Source organism: Schistocerca americana, chromosome 7, assembly GCF_021461395.2.
Source record: "Schistocerca americana isolate TAMUIC-IGC-003095 chromosome 7, iqSchAmer2.1, whole genome shotgun sequence".
NCBI lineage: Eukaryota > Metazoa > Arthropoda > Insecta > Orthoptera > Acrididae > Schistocerca > Schistocerca americana.
The window spans coordinates 161,443,108-161,459,869 of record NC_060125.1 but is presented as its reverse complement, the minus strand read 5'-3'; the positions used below and the strand labels follow the sequence as shown (position 1 = coordinate 161,459,869).

The 16,762-nt window shown below is 39.5% G+C and overlaps 1 protein-coding gene across 1 annotated transcript in view; it reads right to left on the bottom strand.

The window, feature by feature from the left end:
• Positions 1-16,762, bottom strand: part of LOC124622580 (putative beta-carotene-binding protein) — a 101,694-nt gene that overhangs the window by 7,357 nt on the left and 77,575 nt on the right. Inside the window, exon 4 of the mRNA XM_047148328.1 lies at positions 2,966-3,102. Within this exon, the coding sequence (XP_047004284.1) occupies positions 2,966-3,102 (137 nt within the window). The remainder of the gene's footprint in view (positions 1-2,965; positions 3,103-16,762) is intronic.

Here is a 16,762-nt window from a genome sequence, read left to right as displayed (position 1 = left end):
TCAGTTACATCTAAGTACAAGTCCAACAAACGTACACAGTCATCTGCCTGTAAATACTGATCTACTTGCCATATCTGAGGGGGCACATCACATAGGTTTGAAAGTCAACCAGTGTAAAATGTAAGCAATCTTAGTCCCTCACCACAGAATTATTGCCACGCAGTTCACCGAATTTTTCCGTCCATAATACTTAACGGCATAGATATAACCTTTTCTTTTTCCCAATTCAGCATCATCACTTAGAGGGCGGCCGGTGTGGCTGTGCGGTTCTAAGCGCTTCAGTTTGGAACCGCGTGACCGCTACGGTCGCAGGTTCGAATCCTGCCTCGGGCATGGATGTGTGTGATGTCCTTAGGTTAGTTAGGTTTAAGTAGTTCTAAGATCTAGGGGACTGATGACCACAGATGTTAAGTCCCATAGTGCTCAGAGCCATTTGAACCATTTGAACCGTCATCACTTAGGACTGAAAACACAGCTGCAGACTCTAAGATGGTGGCAGCGTAGCTTCATTCACTACAGAAATAGACAAAAGTATTTCCTTTCAAGCTTCAAAGGAAGCTCGTAGAGCCACTAATGTTCCCCACACTTGATGCTGCTCTCCAAGGACTTTTGTACGAAAGCTCACACACGTTAAAATTGGAGACGAAAACTTGTGAGCGATGCATTTGTGATATTTGATGTTTCGACATATCACTCCTGCCTATGGACAATCATCATGGTTACGTGCCCATAAGCGCAGAGACGATCACACTCCACACTGATCGGCCAGAACATTTTGACCACTGACCTACTATCGATATAAACCCGTCCACGCGATAGTAGCCCCATCTGGTGAGGAATGACTCCTAGTCAGACACACTTACGGTGCATCTATCAGTGAGCTTGCTACCCATGTGAAGAATGGGGAATGAACGCGATCTACCTGAGTTTGACCAAAGGGAGACTGTAATGGCCTGGAGGCTCGGCACGACTGCACGAGTTGTCCGGTGTTAGAGAAATGCTGTGGTGAGTGTGTTCAAAACCAATGTGAAACCAATTCCAGACATAGTGGGGTTGGCGGTCACCCCTCTTTACAGATGCCGGACATCATAGAGGGGGCTGGTGAGTAAAACAGAACAGGCGGCCAACCGTGGCAGAGCTAACATCACACCGTGGGTCGACGACACATACCTTTGCCAATGTTAAGACCATGATGTCAGCAACTATTACTGAAATGGACACTTGACCATCGGCACTAGACGCTGGTGTAGTGGCAGACTGTTACATAGTCTGATGAATCCATCACATCGTTCATTGTGTCGATTGGAGGTCGCGAATCTATTGTCTTCCAGGGTAACAACTCTTTGACACAGAGACAAGTTGCTGGAGGCTCCATGTTTTCCAATAGCACTGGCATTTTTCAACAAGGTAATGTGCCTCCAACTTGTCAGAAATGAAACTGATCGTAAACATCTGCGATGTGATAGAACGTGGAGCAGGAGTTCATCATCCCTTCCCCAGAATTTATAAGAATTTGGTGATTTCTGTGTGCAGATGTGGTGCCAACTCCCTCCAGCGACCTACAAAGGCTTCAATGCTTCCATGCTACGATGTGTCACCACTGTTATCCGTGTCAAAGGTACATACTCGCTCTTAGGCAGGAGGTCATAGTGTTCTCTCTGATCAGTGTATGTCCACTCTTTCGTCTTCTCTATCAGTGCACTCCCTTTCATTTAACTCCAGCTTTTACATTGGTAGCCGGCTGGTGTGGCCGACCGGTTCTAGGCGCTTCAGTCTGGAACCGCGCGACCGCTACGTTAGCAGGTTCGAATCCTGCCTCGGGCATGGGTGTGTGTGATGTGCTTAGGTTAGTTAGGTTTAAGTAGTTCTAACTGGATGACGTCAGAAGTTAAGTCCCATAGCGCTCAGAGCCATTTGAACCATTTTTTACATTGGTATCTGAACATTACAACTGAAGTATGGTTCTCACCAAAGTAAAATCCTCTCTTTATTATCACATAACACTGCCATGTTCTCTCCATTCATTTCCTGTATTAGGAACCCGAGCTATGAACAACATTCCTTAAAAACCAGAGAAATTACATTCCTTCCAAACTTCCAAAATGCAGTTGATGCCCCACCTTCTGTTAGCCTGCAGCTAACTCATGTCAGTCTTCTCTCTATTCAACTTTTTGTCCCCCTTGTTGGCAAAGTCCTTTACTTAAAATCTGTTCTTTCCTAATGGTAACTGTCCCTGTCATTTCAATCTACTCTTCTTTCTTTATCAATTCTGCTTCCACAATACTCAAAATGTATTCAAATGTGCTATATTAATCTATATTATTCTTAATGCCCTTTACTATTGCTATAAAAAGTGAATTATTATTTTCATTATTATTATTATTGTTATTATTATCATTATTCCTGTGAATGTTTTGTCATATCTTTGGTATGTGTTGCCATCGTCAGATGTAAGAGATTGCCTCAAGGGCCTAACCTGGTCCATCTAAGTTCTGAATAAATAAATGATGTATTTCATCTTCTGTGTATCAGACCTCTTTCTGTTAAAAATTAACTGTCTTATTACAATTCTATATTTGTCAAATGCAGTACTTACAGAAAATAGTTGTATCTTTGATTATAATTATGGTAAAGAACAGCATAAAACTCTACCAGTACTTGCTCCATAAACTATAATTAAACATAACAGCACCCAAGATTCAAACAATTTACTGCATCAGATACTCCAGAAAACACAACATGAGTTGTAACACTAACTCTGACACAGAAACTGGCTCTCACAGTTTGTCTAATTAATGATGGAGCCATTTCTAGTATCAAACATGAAAAATTTGAGAGAGTTTCTGCATCCCTGTCATCATTCTTTTTACTCCTGCCTCTCGGATTTAGATTAAATATGCTACTATACTTCCAGAATATTTCGTTTTTCTATCATGAGGAGATATTTTTGCATGGAAATACTTACCCATCACACTCTTGAAGATTCCAGTGCCCTCCAAAGGTATGCCAAGTACATGGGCGGCCAAAGTGTATGCACCTTCTAATGTGTAAATGCCATCACTGTGAGCGACAATGCGGATACGTTTGCTAAAGGAATCCACCCTGGAAAAGAAAACAGAATGTAGTGATATGAGCGATCAAGAAAAAAGAGAGAGCGGAGGCGAAGTGACTAGCGACATACAGGGTAAGCCAAGACAAAAGGTACATGCTTTGAGGGGAGATAGTAAGGGAAGATAGTATTTGTGATTCTGAACAAAACACTTCATCTAGACCTATGCCCCATCCCAAATAGTTTCTGAGATCTAACACAATTAATTCACATTGGTAGAAGATAAATATAGGTTCTGGCTCAGTTTTTGTAAGTTAGCTAACTCACTCATCCACTAACTCAACACAACTTACACTTGTCTTCTGCTGCAGTTGAATATTTTAGGTCAAACTCACTTATTTTCATTAAAAAATTTATATTTTATAATAAGTTACTTAGAAAAATTAAAAGGTAGCAATCTTTTATCACATTCACTTTTTATAAAAAAATATTTTTTCTCACAGAAGATGAATGTAAGAAAATAAATTTAACATATTTTTATGGAAGATGCATGTAAGAAGAAAAAAAATTATTCATTCTCACAATGAACAGTTCATATTAAAATTTTACTGGCTAATAGTTCAATGTATTTCATTGTAAGAGATGAATGCTACAAAATAAGAAACAACTGTTCTATCCCTTACCCAGCCATAACATTTTCATGAAATGTCGATTGTACATGTCTTTTTAGTGTTTTTTACCCTACAATTCTACCACATTCACATGTAACCTTAATTTTCTGCTAATAAGATGCATGTTCATTACATATATTAGATATTCATTTTACAATACTCATCTTTATGTAATTCTTCAATGTTCTTTCTAACCATGCAATTACTACACTGCTTTAGCTCTCTGGTAGTGTCCATTTGAAGATTACAAAATTCCATAGGTTAAAAATAAAATTTAAAAAAAAATTCATGAACTACATTCCAGACCATAGAATTTATTATTTATATTTTTAACTTTCTTCATTCCTTTATATTTCAGTTTCATACGTCCATCAACTAATCGAAAATTAATTAATTAAATTAATAAATTTAATTTATTAATTAATAATTTAGAATATCTGTCTCATAAAATAATTTTAAATTCATTATTAAGCTCCATATAAATCTTTTCTTCATATCTAGTATTAAATGTTGACATACAGTAATATTTGATAAAACGTTTGTAGCTAACTTAATTATTTTCTTAATCTACTTTGAGACAATAGCATTACTGAGCTTCTTGATTACAATCCCCATTTATATAGACAAATTTTGATGAGATTTCTTACAATCATAATGTAAATATGGTAATGTACCTAACTTATTTTCCAAAACATACCTTTTGTCATCATGAGGATTCAATGTTTTCTCCTTTATTTCAATTGTATAGACTTCAAGATTTACCACATCAAATTATATTTATTTTTCTGTATTGTTCTCTATTGTTAAATGAACAACCTTTACAATCTTCTGAGGTTATTCTATATTTAATAATACATTTGTTCATGCCTTTAGATTTTTCTTTGTTTTATCACCAAATTTATAAGCATACATTTTTGCTCTCAAACCACAAAATTCTTCCATTATTTTTCCATTGCATTAGTCATTTATTTTCTCAGAGACTTTCTAATTTACTTACTCCATAAGTATTAGTTTATGGTTAATCATTTGTATCAAAGTAATCAATCATCAATTTTTATGTGTGGAAATAATTGTCACTGTGTTGATAACACTACTCCATATTTTCTTTATATTTTGGTTTTATCATTCTATAGTGAAAATCAGGCATCAGTTCATTAGATAAATCAAATATACTCATTCCAGTGTCGATTGGTTCTTTGGACCTAATTTTTGTTTTATTCATAGGAATAGCAACTAGATTTTCGCTAAATAGTTCTTACTTTAAATTTTGTTTTAGCTATAAGTTTGTCTCACTCTTTTCTGCCTAAAACTAATTTTATAACCAACCTATTTCCCATATTTTCAATTGTCTTACCAAATACTGAATAATTTATCAGTTTATAGAAATCATTTTCAAAATAATTTTTGGCTTTAGTTCTCACTCCTGTGTCTAAATCTATATACTTCTTGAACCAATCCGATTGTTGAAATTTTAAAACTCTGTGTATTTTTGTTATTTTCATTCCCAATGATGGACACACTGTGCGATTTCTATAGTTAACTAAATCATTAAATTTGTGTTCTAAAGTAGTTAATAATTTTCTTTCTTTAGTTCCTGGCACAATTTTATTTTTAGGACCAATGGTACATCTTCATGTAAATCATGTAATTCTTTTGTATATTCTAAATCTACTTCAGATATATATCCAGTTTTTACAGTATCTGATACTTCATATATTTTTGTACAGTCAAAGGTATTTAGTTCATCTGATTCAAATTCACATATGGTCAAGATAGACTCATAGCATAACTGTATAAATCATTCACATCTAAATATGCTAAATAATTTGATACCATTTTATCATCAAAATCTTCCATATATTTGTTATTTGCTTCAACATATCTTTTAGAACATCGAAATATTGTTTCTCTTATTCCCTTTTCAACCATTAATCTCATATCATAATTGTGAAATAAATAAAGATGTTGTTTAGTCATTTTCAGCCTGGTGCTATAAAATACCAAGGTGGGTGGAAAACATAAGCTTTAATGCAAGTATTTCTTAAATTTTCGTACACATCAGCCAATAACAAACAATAGCTCAGGTTTAAGATACAAATCATGATATTCACCAAGATTTTTCATATAAAAGTTTTCCCAAATTAAGTTTGCATATTTATAGTCTCCATCACTTATTTTACAGTCAGTGCATTATAAAATTTTCTTTTTGGTGGTAATTGTGTCACTTCAAATTTTTCCCAAGAATCCATGAAATTATATCCACAAATTGAATAACTCTTGTGAGAAAATAGTTTAATACTCTTTGATTGTTACTTTTTCAAATTTCATGAAAGTGTCAAATAAAGAGCCATAAATTTAAAAGCATCAATAAATCTCATTATCAAACTTTCTTTCTTCTGACCAAAACTAAGGCATCAATCTTCATCACTCAGTATTCAGTCTACTTCTTTTTGTCATATCCAAGTTCTTTTACAAACAGGCATGAATCGTATTCAGATAAATTGTGTAAAGAAATTTGTACAAAACTTAGATATTTTATCTGTAAATTACGTTAATCATATAATGGATTTATATATTTTCCAGTTAAATGATCATCATGCAAACCTTTTTATTTTTGTTGAGGAATGACATTGACAAAATCAATATTTTTGAATCTTTTATATGAAATTAAAATAGCAGGATTTTTTTATATTACAAAGAAACTGAATATAAACATATATTTTTGCCATAAACCAAAGGCTACCTCTGTTACTTCCAACATTTTTCTTATTCCATTTACACATATTAGTTCTATAACTACCAAATGAATCTCGTACACCACATCTACATCTCTTCATAAAATTTAGAGTCTGTTTACTTAATTCCCTGGTTACCTGAAGATTGGATGTTAACTGAACTAACACTCATGATTCTCATAATAAATCATCAGTCTTTTGAGTTATTTCAGGTGTTGATGGAATATTCAAATAACAAAAATCACATAAATATTTTACTGCATAATTCTCATTACTGCTAATTACTGTTTTGACAAACAATAAGAGTACAAGTAAATTCATATATATATATATATATATATATACTTAAAATATTATAAGATTAATCAAAACAAAAGCATCAATGGTATTTGTTAATGATTCTGAATGTGGTATTTATATTTTTTAATAATACAAATAACAAATCTAATAAAAAATTTTCTATTAAATGGAGTCAACTAATGATCTATTCAACAACAAGCTTACATACAATTATAAGCAAGTGTATATTATAATTGATGAAGGAAAATAATCTATGGTTTTATGCACATCAAGTTGCAGATCTTTAGAACATAGTGGACATAGGAAAGCAATTGAAGACTTTGTTAAACAAAAGTATTGTAAATCATTTGAAAATCTTGATAATCGCATTACAGAACTACCTTGAGATATACAAAATCCAACAAAATCATCAATGAACATCGTTTATATCCTTTAATTTTGAGATCCGAAATGCCATTTGCAGAATTTTTTCATAATTGGGATTATGAAGTAGTTCTAACATCAATTAGAAAATATGGAAAACATAAAATTAAAAAATAAATAAAAGAGATGTATAAATGTCAAATAACTCACAAAAAATATAAATGGAAATCCAGACAATCACTTTGAAAACTTAAATGGGCTAATAGATAGAGCTATAGAAAAGTTACATCATAAAATGGAGTACTAAATCCATTATTACCTGACGTTGTTCCTCAAACAGTGAATAAATGAAAATTTAAGACAAACTTTTGTTATTTTAAATTATTTGGTGGTGATAAAGATTATAATTATTATGTAATTAGAACACAAAGAATTAGTATGCAACAATGATTCATACAACTGGGAAATCCAAATTGTGAAGAAATGTTATGACTTAATTAAAGTTTCAGTACATTTTTTACATTTCAATAAGCAGATATGGTTTACATTTGCATAGTTAAAAAATTTAATAGGATTTAAATTATTGTGCCATTCTGTCATCATCATTTGATTCCAAAATAAGTTCACAAAACATGAGTAAGTCACCTGATACAGGTACAGTTTTAACTGACTGATTTGGAGCTATAAATATTTTATTTTATTTTCAAGTAATAAATTCGTGAACTGAGTTGGTCATAAATTCGTTAATTTATGTCTCTTTATCTCTGTTTTAAAATCAGTAGTTGACAAATCACAATCTATATTGGGCCGAAACAAATAATTCTCTTGAATTTTACCTCATTTTCAAATGTACACTTCAGTATTTGATCAATTCTATCAAAATGAAATTAAAGTGTTTGATTGACACACAATCTTTTCTGAAGATTACTTAACTGAATTAGATACAGTGTTAAATCTGCCTTTGAGAAATAATCTGTAAAAGCTTTTCCTATTTCCTTTTTTGGAAAGTAATTTGCTAGATCAGTTTTATTAAGTTGGTACATTTCTTCAATAAGTTCTTTAGTAGAGACATAATTACAGAGTTGTGTTAGAATACTTGTGTATTCAGGTATTGTAACAAGACTGTTTAATTAAAGCATAGGTTTTGTAACTGGATCATAATCACTTACTGGATCTTTTATATCTACTTTCCTTCTACCTTTAGTATCAATATATCCTTTACTTGCTTTAAAAATATTACATAATTCTGTATGAAATTGTTAAAATTATACTTTCTATTTTGTATCAATTTTTGCTTCTAATTCCATTTTTGGATAATTTCTAAATTTATTTGACCATTAATCGTGTGACCTTTAGGCTGCAGCTTATTTCCCAAAAAGGTCCATTTTTAGATTCAAAATATCGTTGAACTTATAATTATCTGAAAACAGTTTTAAAACAGACACAATGGACCATGAGTTTTGTATTGTGTCAATATTACAGTATAGACCATTTTTTCCCAAATAGTTAAGTAGTTGTTCTGGTATATTACCACCAAATTAAACAAAAGCAAATTTTATATCAATATTCTTATAATAACAAATCCAGTGAGTACCAGCATGTTCAGATGTGTCTAAATTTACAATTTCAGATACTTTTTTTTTTTTGGTTCGTTAGATAATTCCTGGCAGATTAAAACAGTCTGCCAGACTGAGATTCGTACTGAGGACCTTTGCCCTTCCTTGACAAGTGCTCTACCAACTGAACCACCCAGGCATAGCAGGTGACCTGTTCTCACAGCTTTAATTCCGTCAGTACCTCATATCCTACCTTCCAAACTTTAGTCAGTCAGGAAGTTTGATATCATTGCACATTCCACAGCAAAGTGAAAATTACATTCTGGAAACATCTTTCAGGTTGTGGCTAAGCCATGTCTCCAGAATACCCTTTCTTCCACAAGTGCTAGTCTAGTAAGTTTGATGGATGTGTGTGATGTCCTTAGGTTAGTTAGCTTTAAGTAGTTCTAAGTCTAGGGGACTGATGATGTCAGATGTTAAGTCACATAGTCCTTAGAGCCATTTGAACCATTTGATTTTTTGTACCATTTTTTGAAAGCTGTGAGGACAGGTCACAAGTCGTGCTTGGGTAGCTCATATGGCAGAGCACTTTCCCACGAAATGCAAAGGTCCCGAGTTCGAGTCTCGTTCTGGCACACAGTTTTAATCTGGAAAAATTGGAAATTTGTGCTAAGTTACGCGAAGGACAACACACACACCCATGCCCCCAAGGGGGGACTCGAGCCTTCGACGAAGGGAGCCATGTGGACAGCGACAAGACGCATCAGACCGGCCACTGCCCCGCGCGGCAGTTTTAATCTGCCAGAAAGTTTCCATATTGATGGTGCATTATATCCACACTTGAAGGGCTAGATCTGGCCGTCTCTGCTCCGTACTCATACTGCCAGAAAACTGAAAGACGATCTCAGAAGGGTCACTAGAGCCTCTGTGTCTGATCAGACTGCAATGAACAAGTTAGGAGTAAGAAACGTACGACCTGTTCGAGTATTCCCTCTGACATGACAATATCTCGCAGCTCGTCTTCAGTTCTACCGTTCCCATGTCAACTGGTAACTCTGTCACTGGCGAAACGAGCAAGTCATGGATAAGTCCAGATATCCTCTGACGCAAGGTGATAACTGACTCGAGTGCAGGGTCGGTGGTAGCGGTACCTGCCAGATGTTGTGTGGCGTGTGGCGGAGGGCTCTCTACGTGCCACTGTTATTACCTCCCTTTCCTGTTCCAGTCGCGTATGGTTCGCGGGAAGAACGACTGCCGGATAGCCTCCGTGCGTGCTCGAATCTCTCTAATTTTACATTCGTGATCTCCTCGGGAGGTATAAGTAGGGGGAAGCAATATATTCGGCACCTCATCCAGAAACGCATCCTCTCGAAACCTGGACAGCAAGCTACACCGCGATACAGAGCGCCTCTCTTGCAGAGACTGCCACTTGAGTTTGCTAAACATTTCCGTAACGCTATCACAGTTACCAAATAACCCTGTGACGAAACGCGCCGCTCTTCTTTGGATCTTCTCTATCTCCTCCGTCAACCCGATCTGGTACGGATCCCACACTGATGAGCAATACTCAAGTATAGGTCGCAAGAGTGTTTTGTAAGCCACCTCCTTTGTTGATGGACTACATTTTCTAAGGACTCTCCCAATGAATCTCAACCTGGTACCCGCCATACCAACAATTAATTTTATATGATCTTTCCACTTCAAATCGTTCCACATGCATAATCCCAAATATTTTACAGAAGTAACTGCTACCAGTGTTTGTTCCACTATCATATAATCATACAATAAAGGATCCTTCTTTCTATGTATTCGCAATACATTACATTTGTCTGATTTAAGCGTCAATTGCCTATCCGTTGCAGATCTTCCTGCATTTCGCTGCAAATTTCTAATGTTGCAACTTCTCTGTATACTACAGTATCATCAGCGAAAAGCCGCATGGAACTTTGGACAATATCTACTAGGTCATTTATATATATTGTGAAAAGCAATGGTCCCATAACACTCCCCTGTGGCACGCCAGAGGTTACTTTAACGTCTGTAGACGTCTCTCCATTGAGAACAATGTGGTGTGCTCTGTTTGGTAAAAACTCTTCAATCCAGCCACACAGCTGGTCTGTTATTACGTAGGCTCTTACTTTGTTTATCAGGCGACAGTGCGGAACTGTATCGAACGCCTTCCGGAAGTCAAGAAAAATGGCATCCACCTGGGAGCCTGTATCTAATATTTTCTGGGTCTCATGAACAAATAAAACGAGTTGGATCTCACTCGATCGCTGTTTCCGGGATCCATGTTGATTCCTACAGAGTAGATTCTTGGTTTCCAGAAATTACATGATACGCGAGCAAAAACGTGTTCTAAAATTCTACAACAGATCGATGTCAGAGATATAGGTCTATAGTGTTGCACATCTGCTCGACGACCCTTTTTGAAAACTGGAACTACCTGTGCTCTTTTCCAATCATTTGGAACCTTCCGTTCCTCTAGACACTTGCGGTACACAGCTGTTAGAAGGGGGGCAAGTTTTTTCGCGTACTCTGTGTAGAATCGAATTGGTATCCCGTGAGGTCCAGTGGACTTTCCTCTGTTGAGTGATTCCAGTTGCTTTTCTTATTTCGTTTGTGCGGCAATTTAGAGAGGGAACTGCAGTGCGGTCTTCCTCTGTGAAACAGCTTTGGAAAAAGGTGTTTAGTATTTCAGCTTTACGCGTGTCATCCTCTGTTTCAATGCCATCATCATCCCAGAGTGTCTGGATATGCTGTTTCGAGCTACTTACTGATTTAACGTAAGACCAGAACTTCCGAGGATTTTCTGTCAAGTCGGTACATAGAATTTTACTTTCGAATTCACTGAACGCTTCACGCATAGCCGTCCTTGCGCTAACTTTGACATCGTTTAGCTTCTGTTTGTCTGAGAGGTTTTCGCTGCGTTTAAATCTACAGTGAAGCTCTCTTTGCTTTCGCAGTAGTTTTCTAACTTTGTTGTTGAACCACGGTGGGTTTTTCACGTCCCTCACAGTTTTACTCGGCACGTATCTGTCTAAAACGCATTTTACGATTGCCTTGAACTTTTCCCATAATCACTCAACATTTTTAGTGTCGGAACAAAAATTTTCGTTTTGATCTGTTAGGTAGTCTGAAATCTGCCTCCTATTACTCTTGTTAAACAGATAAACCTTCTTCCCTTTTTTTATATTCCTATTTACTTCCATATTCAGAGATGCTGCAAAATCCTTATGATCACTGATTCCCTGTTCTGTACTTACAGAGTCGAAAAGTTTGGGTCTGTTTGTTATCAGTGCGGAATGCTTCAAGATGAAACAGAATTAGCTAACAAATAACTATCACAATCGCAGTAGAAACATACAGCTGTTCAAACTGAAGCACAACTTCAAACTGAACATTGAAACAAAACTGGCAATCTATAAATAAACCCATATCATCTAGAGTACCAACTCTATAACCAGCTCTAGCTCTGTAACCCATAAAAATTGGATGAATGTTACATGTAATGTTTTATACAAATGAATTTACACTACCACTTTCCAAAATTATTTTCTGTTCCTCATGAATCACCTTGTGTAATCATACGTATGTTCAGGGTGGAAGACCGAGCGAGGTGGCGCAGTGGTTAGACACTGGACTCGCATTCCGGAGGACGACGGTTCAATCCCGCGTCCGGCCATCGTGATTTAGGTTTTCCGTGATTTCCCTAAATCACTCCATGCAAATGCCGGGATGGTTCCTCTGAAAGGGCACGGCCGACTTCCTTCCCCATCCTTCCCTAATCCGATGAGACCGATGACCACGCTGTCTGGTCTCCTTCCCCAAAAACAACGAACCAACCAACCAATCAGGGTGGAACGAATAAATGTTGTCCAGAGAACAGAGTTCTATGGTACTAAGAAACACAGCAGAGGAAAGGACATACAGAAGTATCCTGACTGTAGTAGGTATTGAAAATGACCACCATTCACCTCACGGAAATTTTTGCCGTGGTCAGCAAGTTCCTGAAGACGGATCGAAGCTGAACTGCTGGAAATACTGCAAAACCATCTGAAGAAGACTATGGGGGTTGTTGTGATATACCTTAAACTAGATGGCTCCCCACTGATCGGGTGACCAGGCTGGCCAGATAGATCCGCGACCAGAATGACTCCGCTAAAAAGAAACTCTGTCAGGCGTGAAGACTGTGTACATATGATCCAAGGTTCGGCCGGCTGTATGTGCAGTTGCTCCATCCTATTGGAGTTGACTGAAGGTCTGTTCCTCCTCCGTTAATCCTGCCACAACTGGTTCCAAAATATTGGCAATGTAACGCGCCGAAGTCAGTGTCTGATGAAAGAAGATGGGACCAATAATACGGCGTACATACCCTGCACACCAAACCACAACTTTCTCATCATGCAGAAAAGATCCATGTACAAACCGTTCACTGTTATCTCAGTGAACATCCATGCACAAAACTGGAGGTGCTCACGAGTATCTACTGCTGTTAATGCGTGAACAACAAACACTCTGTAGGAAGGCACGTGCAGGTCCAGGTGGAGTATTCGTTCGCGATATGCCGGTCCCTTGCGACAGGTGCCAGGTTGATTTGGCAGGACTCTGAAGCTTTTGCTGGTGCACATTTTCTGGTGTGGGGGCACGTTTCGGAAAGTTTTTTTCACTTATTCAGAACAGATCCTGACTGACGCCATTAACGCATTAAGCATTGCATGGCACTATTTGCTAGCACTCTCACACTATTAAACTTCTCAGCAAACAACTAACCTCACGTTTCCAGACTTTGTTGACACATAAATTTCGACAACGAACACCCGCTGCTCCACTGTGAGTACCTTTTGCACTGCTCCACTTATACTGACACAGCCCACACTGCGCTCTGAACCGGTGTCGTTCACGTGGCGGGCCGACACGTGGTGGCGTGCGCCATGGGGTGTGATTGTATAGCTGCACGCGTACGAGGTGCATTCAAGTTCTAAGGCCTCCGATTTTTTTTTTCTAATCAACTACTCACCCGAAATCGATGAAACTAGCGTTACTTCTCGACGTAATCGCCCTGCAGACGTACACATTTTTCACAACGCTGACACCATGATTCCATGGCAGCGGCGAAGGCTTCTTTAGGAGTCTTTTTTGACCACTGGAAAATCGCTGAGGCAATAGCAGCACGGCTGGTGAATGTGCGGCCACGGAGAGTGTCTATCATTGTTGGAAAAAGCCAAAAGTCACTAGGAGCCAGGTCAGGTGAGTAGGGAGCATGAGGAATCACTTCAAAGTTGTTATCACGAAGAAACTGTTGCGTAACGTTAGCTCGATGTGCGGGTGCGTTGTCTTGGCGAAACAGCACACACGCAGCCCTTCCCGGATGTTTTTGTTGCAGTGCAGGAAGGAATTTGTTCTTCAAAACATTTTCGTAGGATGCACCTGGTACAGTAGTGCCCTTTGGAACGCAATTGGTAAGGCCTACGGCCTCGCTGTCCCAGAACATGGACACCATCATTTTTTCAGCACTGGCGGTTACCCGAAATTTTTTTGGTGGCGGTGAATCTGTGTGCTTCCATTGAGCTGACTGGCGCTTGGTTTCTGGATTGAAAAATGGCATCCACGGCTCATCCATTGTCACAACCGACGAAAAGAAAGTCCCATTCATGCTGTCGTTGCGCGTCAACATTGCTTGGCAACATGCCACACGGGCAGCCGTGTGGTCGTCCGTCAGCATTCGTGGCACCCACCTGAATGACACTTTTCGCATTTTCAGGTCGTCATGCAGGATTGTGTGCACAGAACCCACAGAAATGCCAACTTTGGAGGTGATCTGTTCAACAGTCATTCGGCGATCCCCCAAAACAATTCTCTCCACTTTCTCGATCATGTCGTCAGGCCGGCTTGTGCGAGCCCGAGGTTGTTTCGGTTTGTTGTCACACGATGTTCTGCCTTCATTAAACTGTCGCACCCACGAACGCACTTTCGACACATCCATAACTCCAGCACCACAGGTCTCCTTCAACTGTCGATGAATTTCAATTGGTTTCACACCATTCAAATTCAGAAAACGAATGATTGCACGCTGTTCAAGTAAGGAAAACGTCGCCATTTTAAGTATTTAAAACAGTTCTCATTCTCGCTGCTGGCGGTAAAACTCCATCTGCCGTACGGTTCTGCCATCTCTGGGATGTAGTGACAATGTACGCGGCCTCATTTTAAAACAATGCGCATGTTTCTATCTCTTTCCAGTCCAGAGGAAAAAAATCGGAGGCCTTAGAACTTGAATGCACCTCGTACTTTCAAGTCCAATCGTATCCACTCGTCCAGGCCACTTTTATTTGCCCCACACTATACTGTCGTGCTCGAACGTATCCCAACGACCAGTATTACGTTCCGCCTGATATGTATGCATCCCACATAACGGAGCTCTATTGTAGCTCCTCTAACAAAATCTTTTGACTATACTAAACACACTCCTGGAAATGGAAAAAAGAACACATTGACACCGGTGTGTCAGACCCACCATACTTGCTCCGGACACTGCGAGAGGGCTGTACAAGCAATGATCACACGCACGGCACAGCGGACACACCAGGAACCGCGGTGTTGCCCGTCGAATGGCGCTAGCTGCGCAGCATTTGTGCACCGCCGCCGTCAGTGTCAGCGAGTTTGCCGTGGCATACGGAGCTCCATCGCAGTCTTTAACACTGGTAGCATGCCGCGACAGCGTGGACGTGAACCGTATGTGCAGTTGACGGACTTTGAGCGAGGGCGTATAGTGGGCATGCGGGAGGCCGGGTGGACGTACCGCCGAATTGCTCAACACGTGGGGCGTGAGGTCTCCACAGTACATCGATGTTGTCGCCAGTGGTCGGCGGAAGGTGCACGTGCCCGTCGACCTGGGACCGGACCGCAGCGACGCACGGATGCACGCCAAGACCGTAGGATCCTACGCAGTGCCGTAGGGGACCGCACCGCCACTTCCCAGCAAATTAGGGACACTGTTGCTCCTGGGGTATCGGCGAGGACCATTCGCAACCGTCTCCATGAAGCTGGGCTACGGTCCCGCACACCGTTAGGCCGTCTTCCGCTCACGCCCCAACATCGTGCAGCCCGCCTCCAGTGGTGTCGCGACTGGCGTGAATGGAGGGACGAATGGAGACGTGTCGTCTTCAGCGATGAGAGTCGCTTCTGCCTTGGTGCCAATGATGGTCGTATGCGTGTTTGGCGCCGTGCAGGTGAGCGCCACAATCAGGACTGCATACGACCGAGGCACACAGGGCCAACACCCGGCATCATGGTGTGGGGAGCGATCTCCTACACTGGCCGTACACCACTGGTGATCGTCGAGGGGACACTGAATAGTGCACAGTACATCCAAACCGTCATCGAACCCATCGTTCTACCATTCCTAGACCGGCAAGGGACCTTGCTGTTCCAACAGGACAATGCACGTCCGCATGTATCCCGTGCCACCCAACGTGCTCTAGAAGGTGTAAGTCAACTACCCTGACCAGCAAGATCTCCGGATCTGTCCCCCATTGAGCATGATTGGGACTGGATGAAGCGTCGTCTCACGCGGTCTGCACGTCCAGCACGAACGCTGGTCCAACTGAGGCGCCAGGTGGAAATGGCATGGCAAGCTGTTCCACAGGACTACATCCAGCATCTCTACGATCGTCGCCATGGGAGAATAGCAGCCTGCAGTGCTGCGAAAGGTGGATATACACTGTACTAGTGCCGACATTGTGCATGCTCTGTTGCCTGTGTCTATGTGCCTGTGGTTCTGTCAGTGTGATCATGTGATGCATCTGACCCCAGGAATGTGTCAATAAAGTTTCCCCTTCCTGGGACAATCAATTCACGGTGTTCTTATTTCAATTTCCAGGAGTGTAGATACATCCGGATACCACCAGGGAATATTGTTCTTTATGTCAATTAGTCCACACATAAAATAACATCACGATATTTCAAACATTAGGATACATGTCATTAGAGACGATAAGGTCCTTATCGCCTGTAAACTCAATTTTATTACAATATGTGACTTTTCAAAAGCATTTGCACACCCATTAGATTTGAGACTATGTCACATAC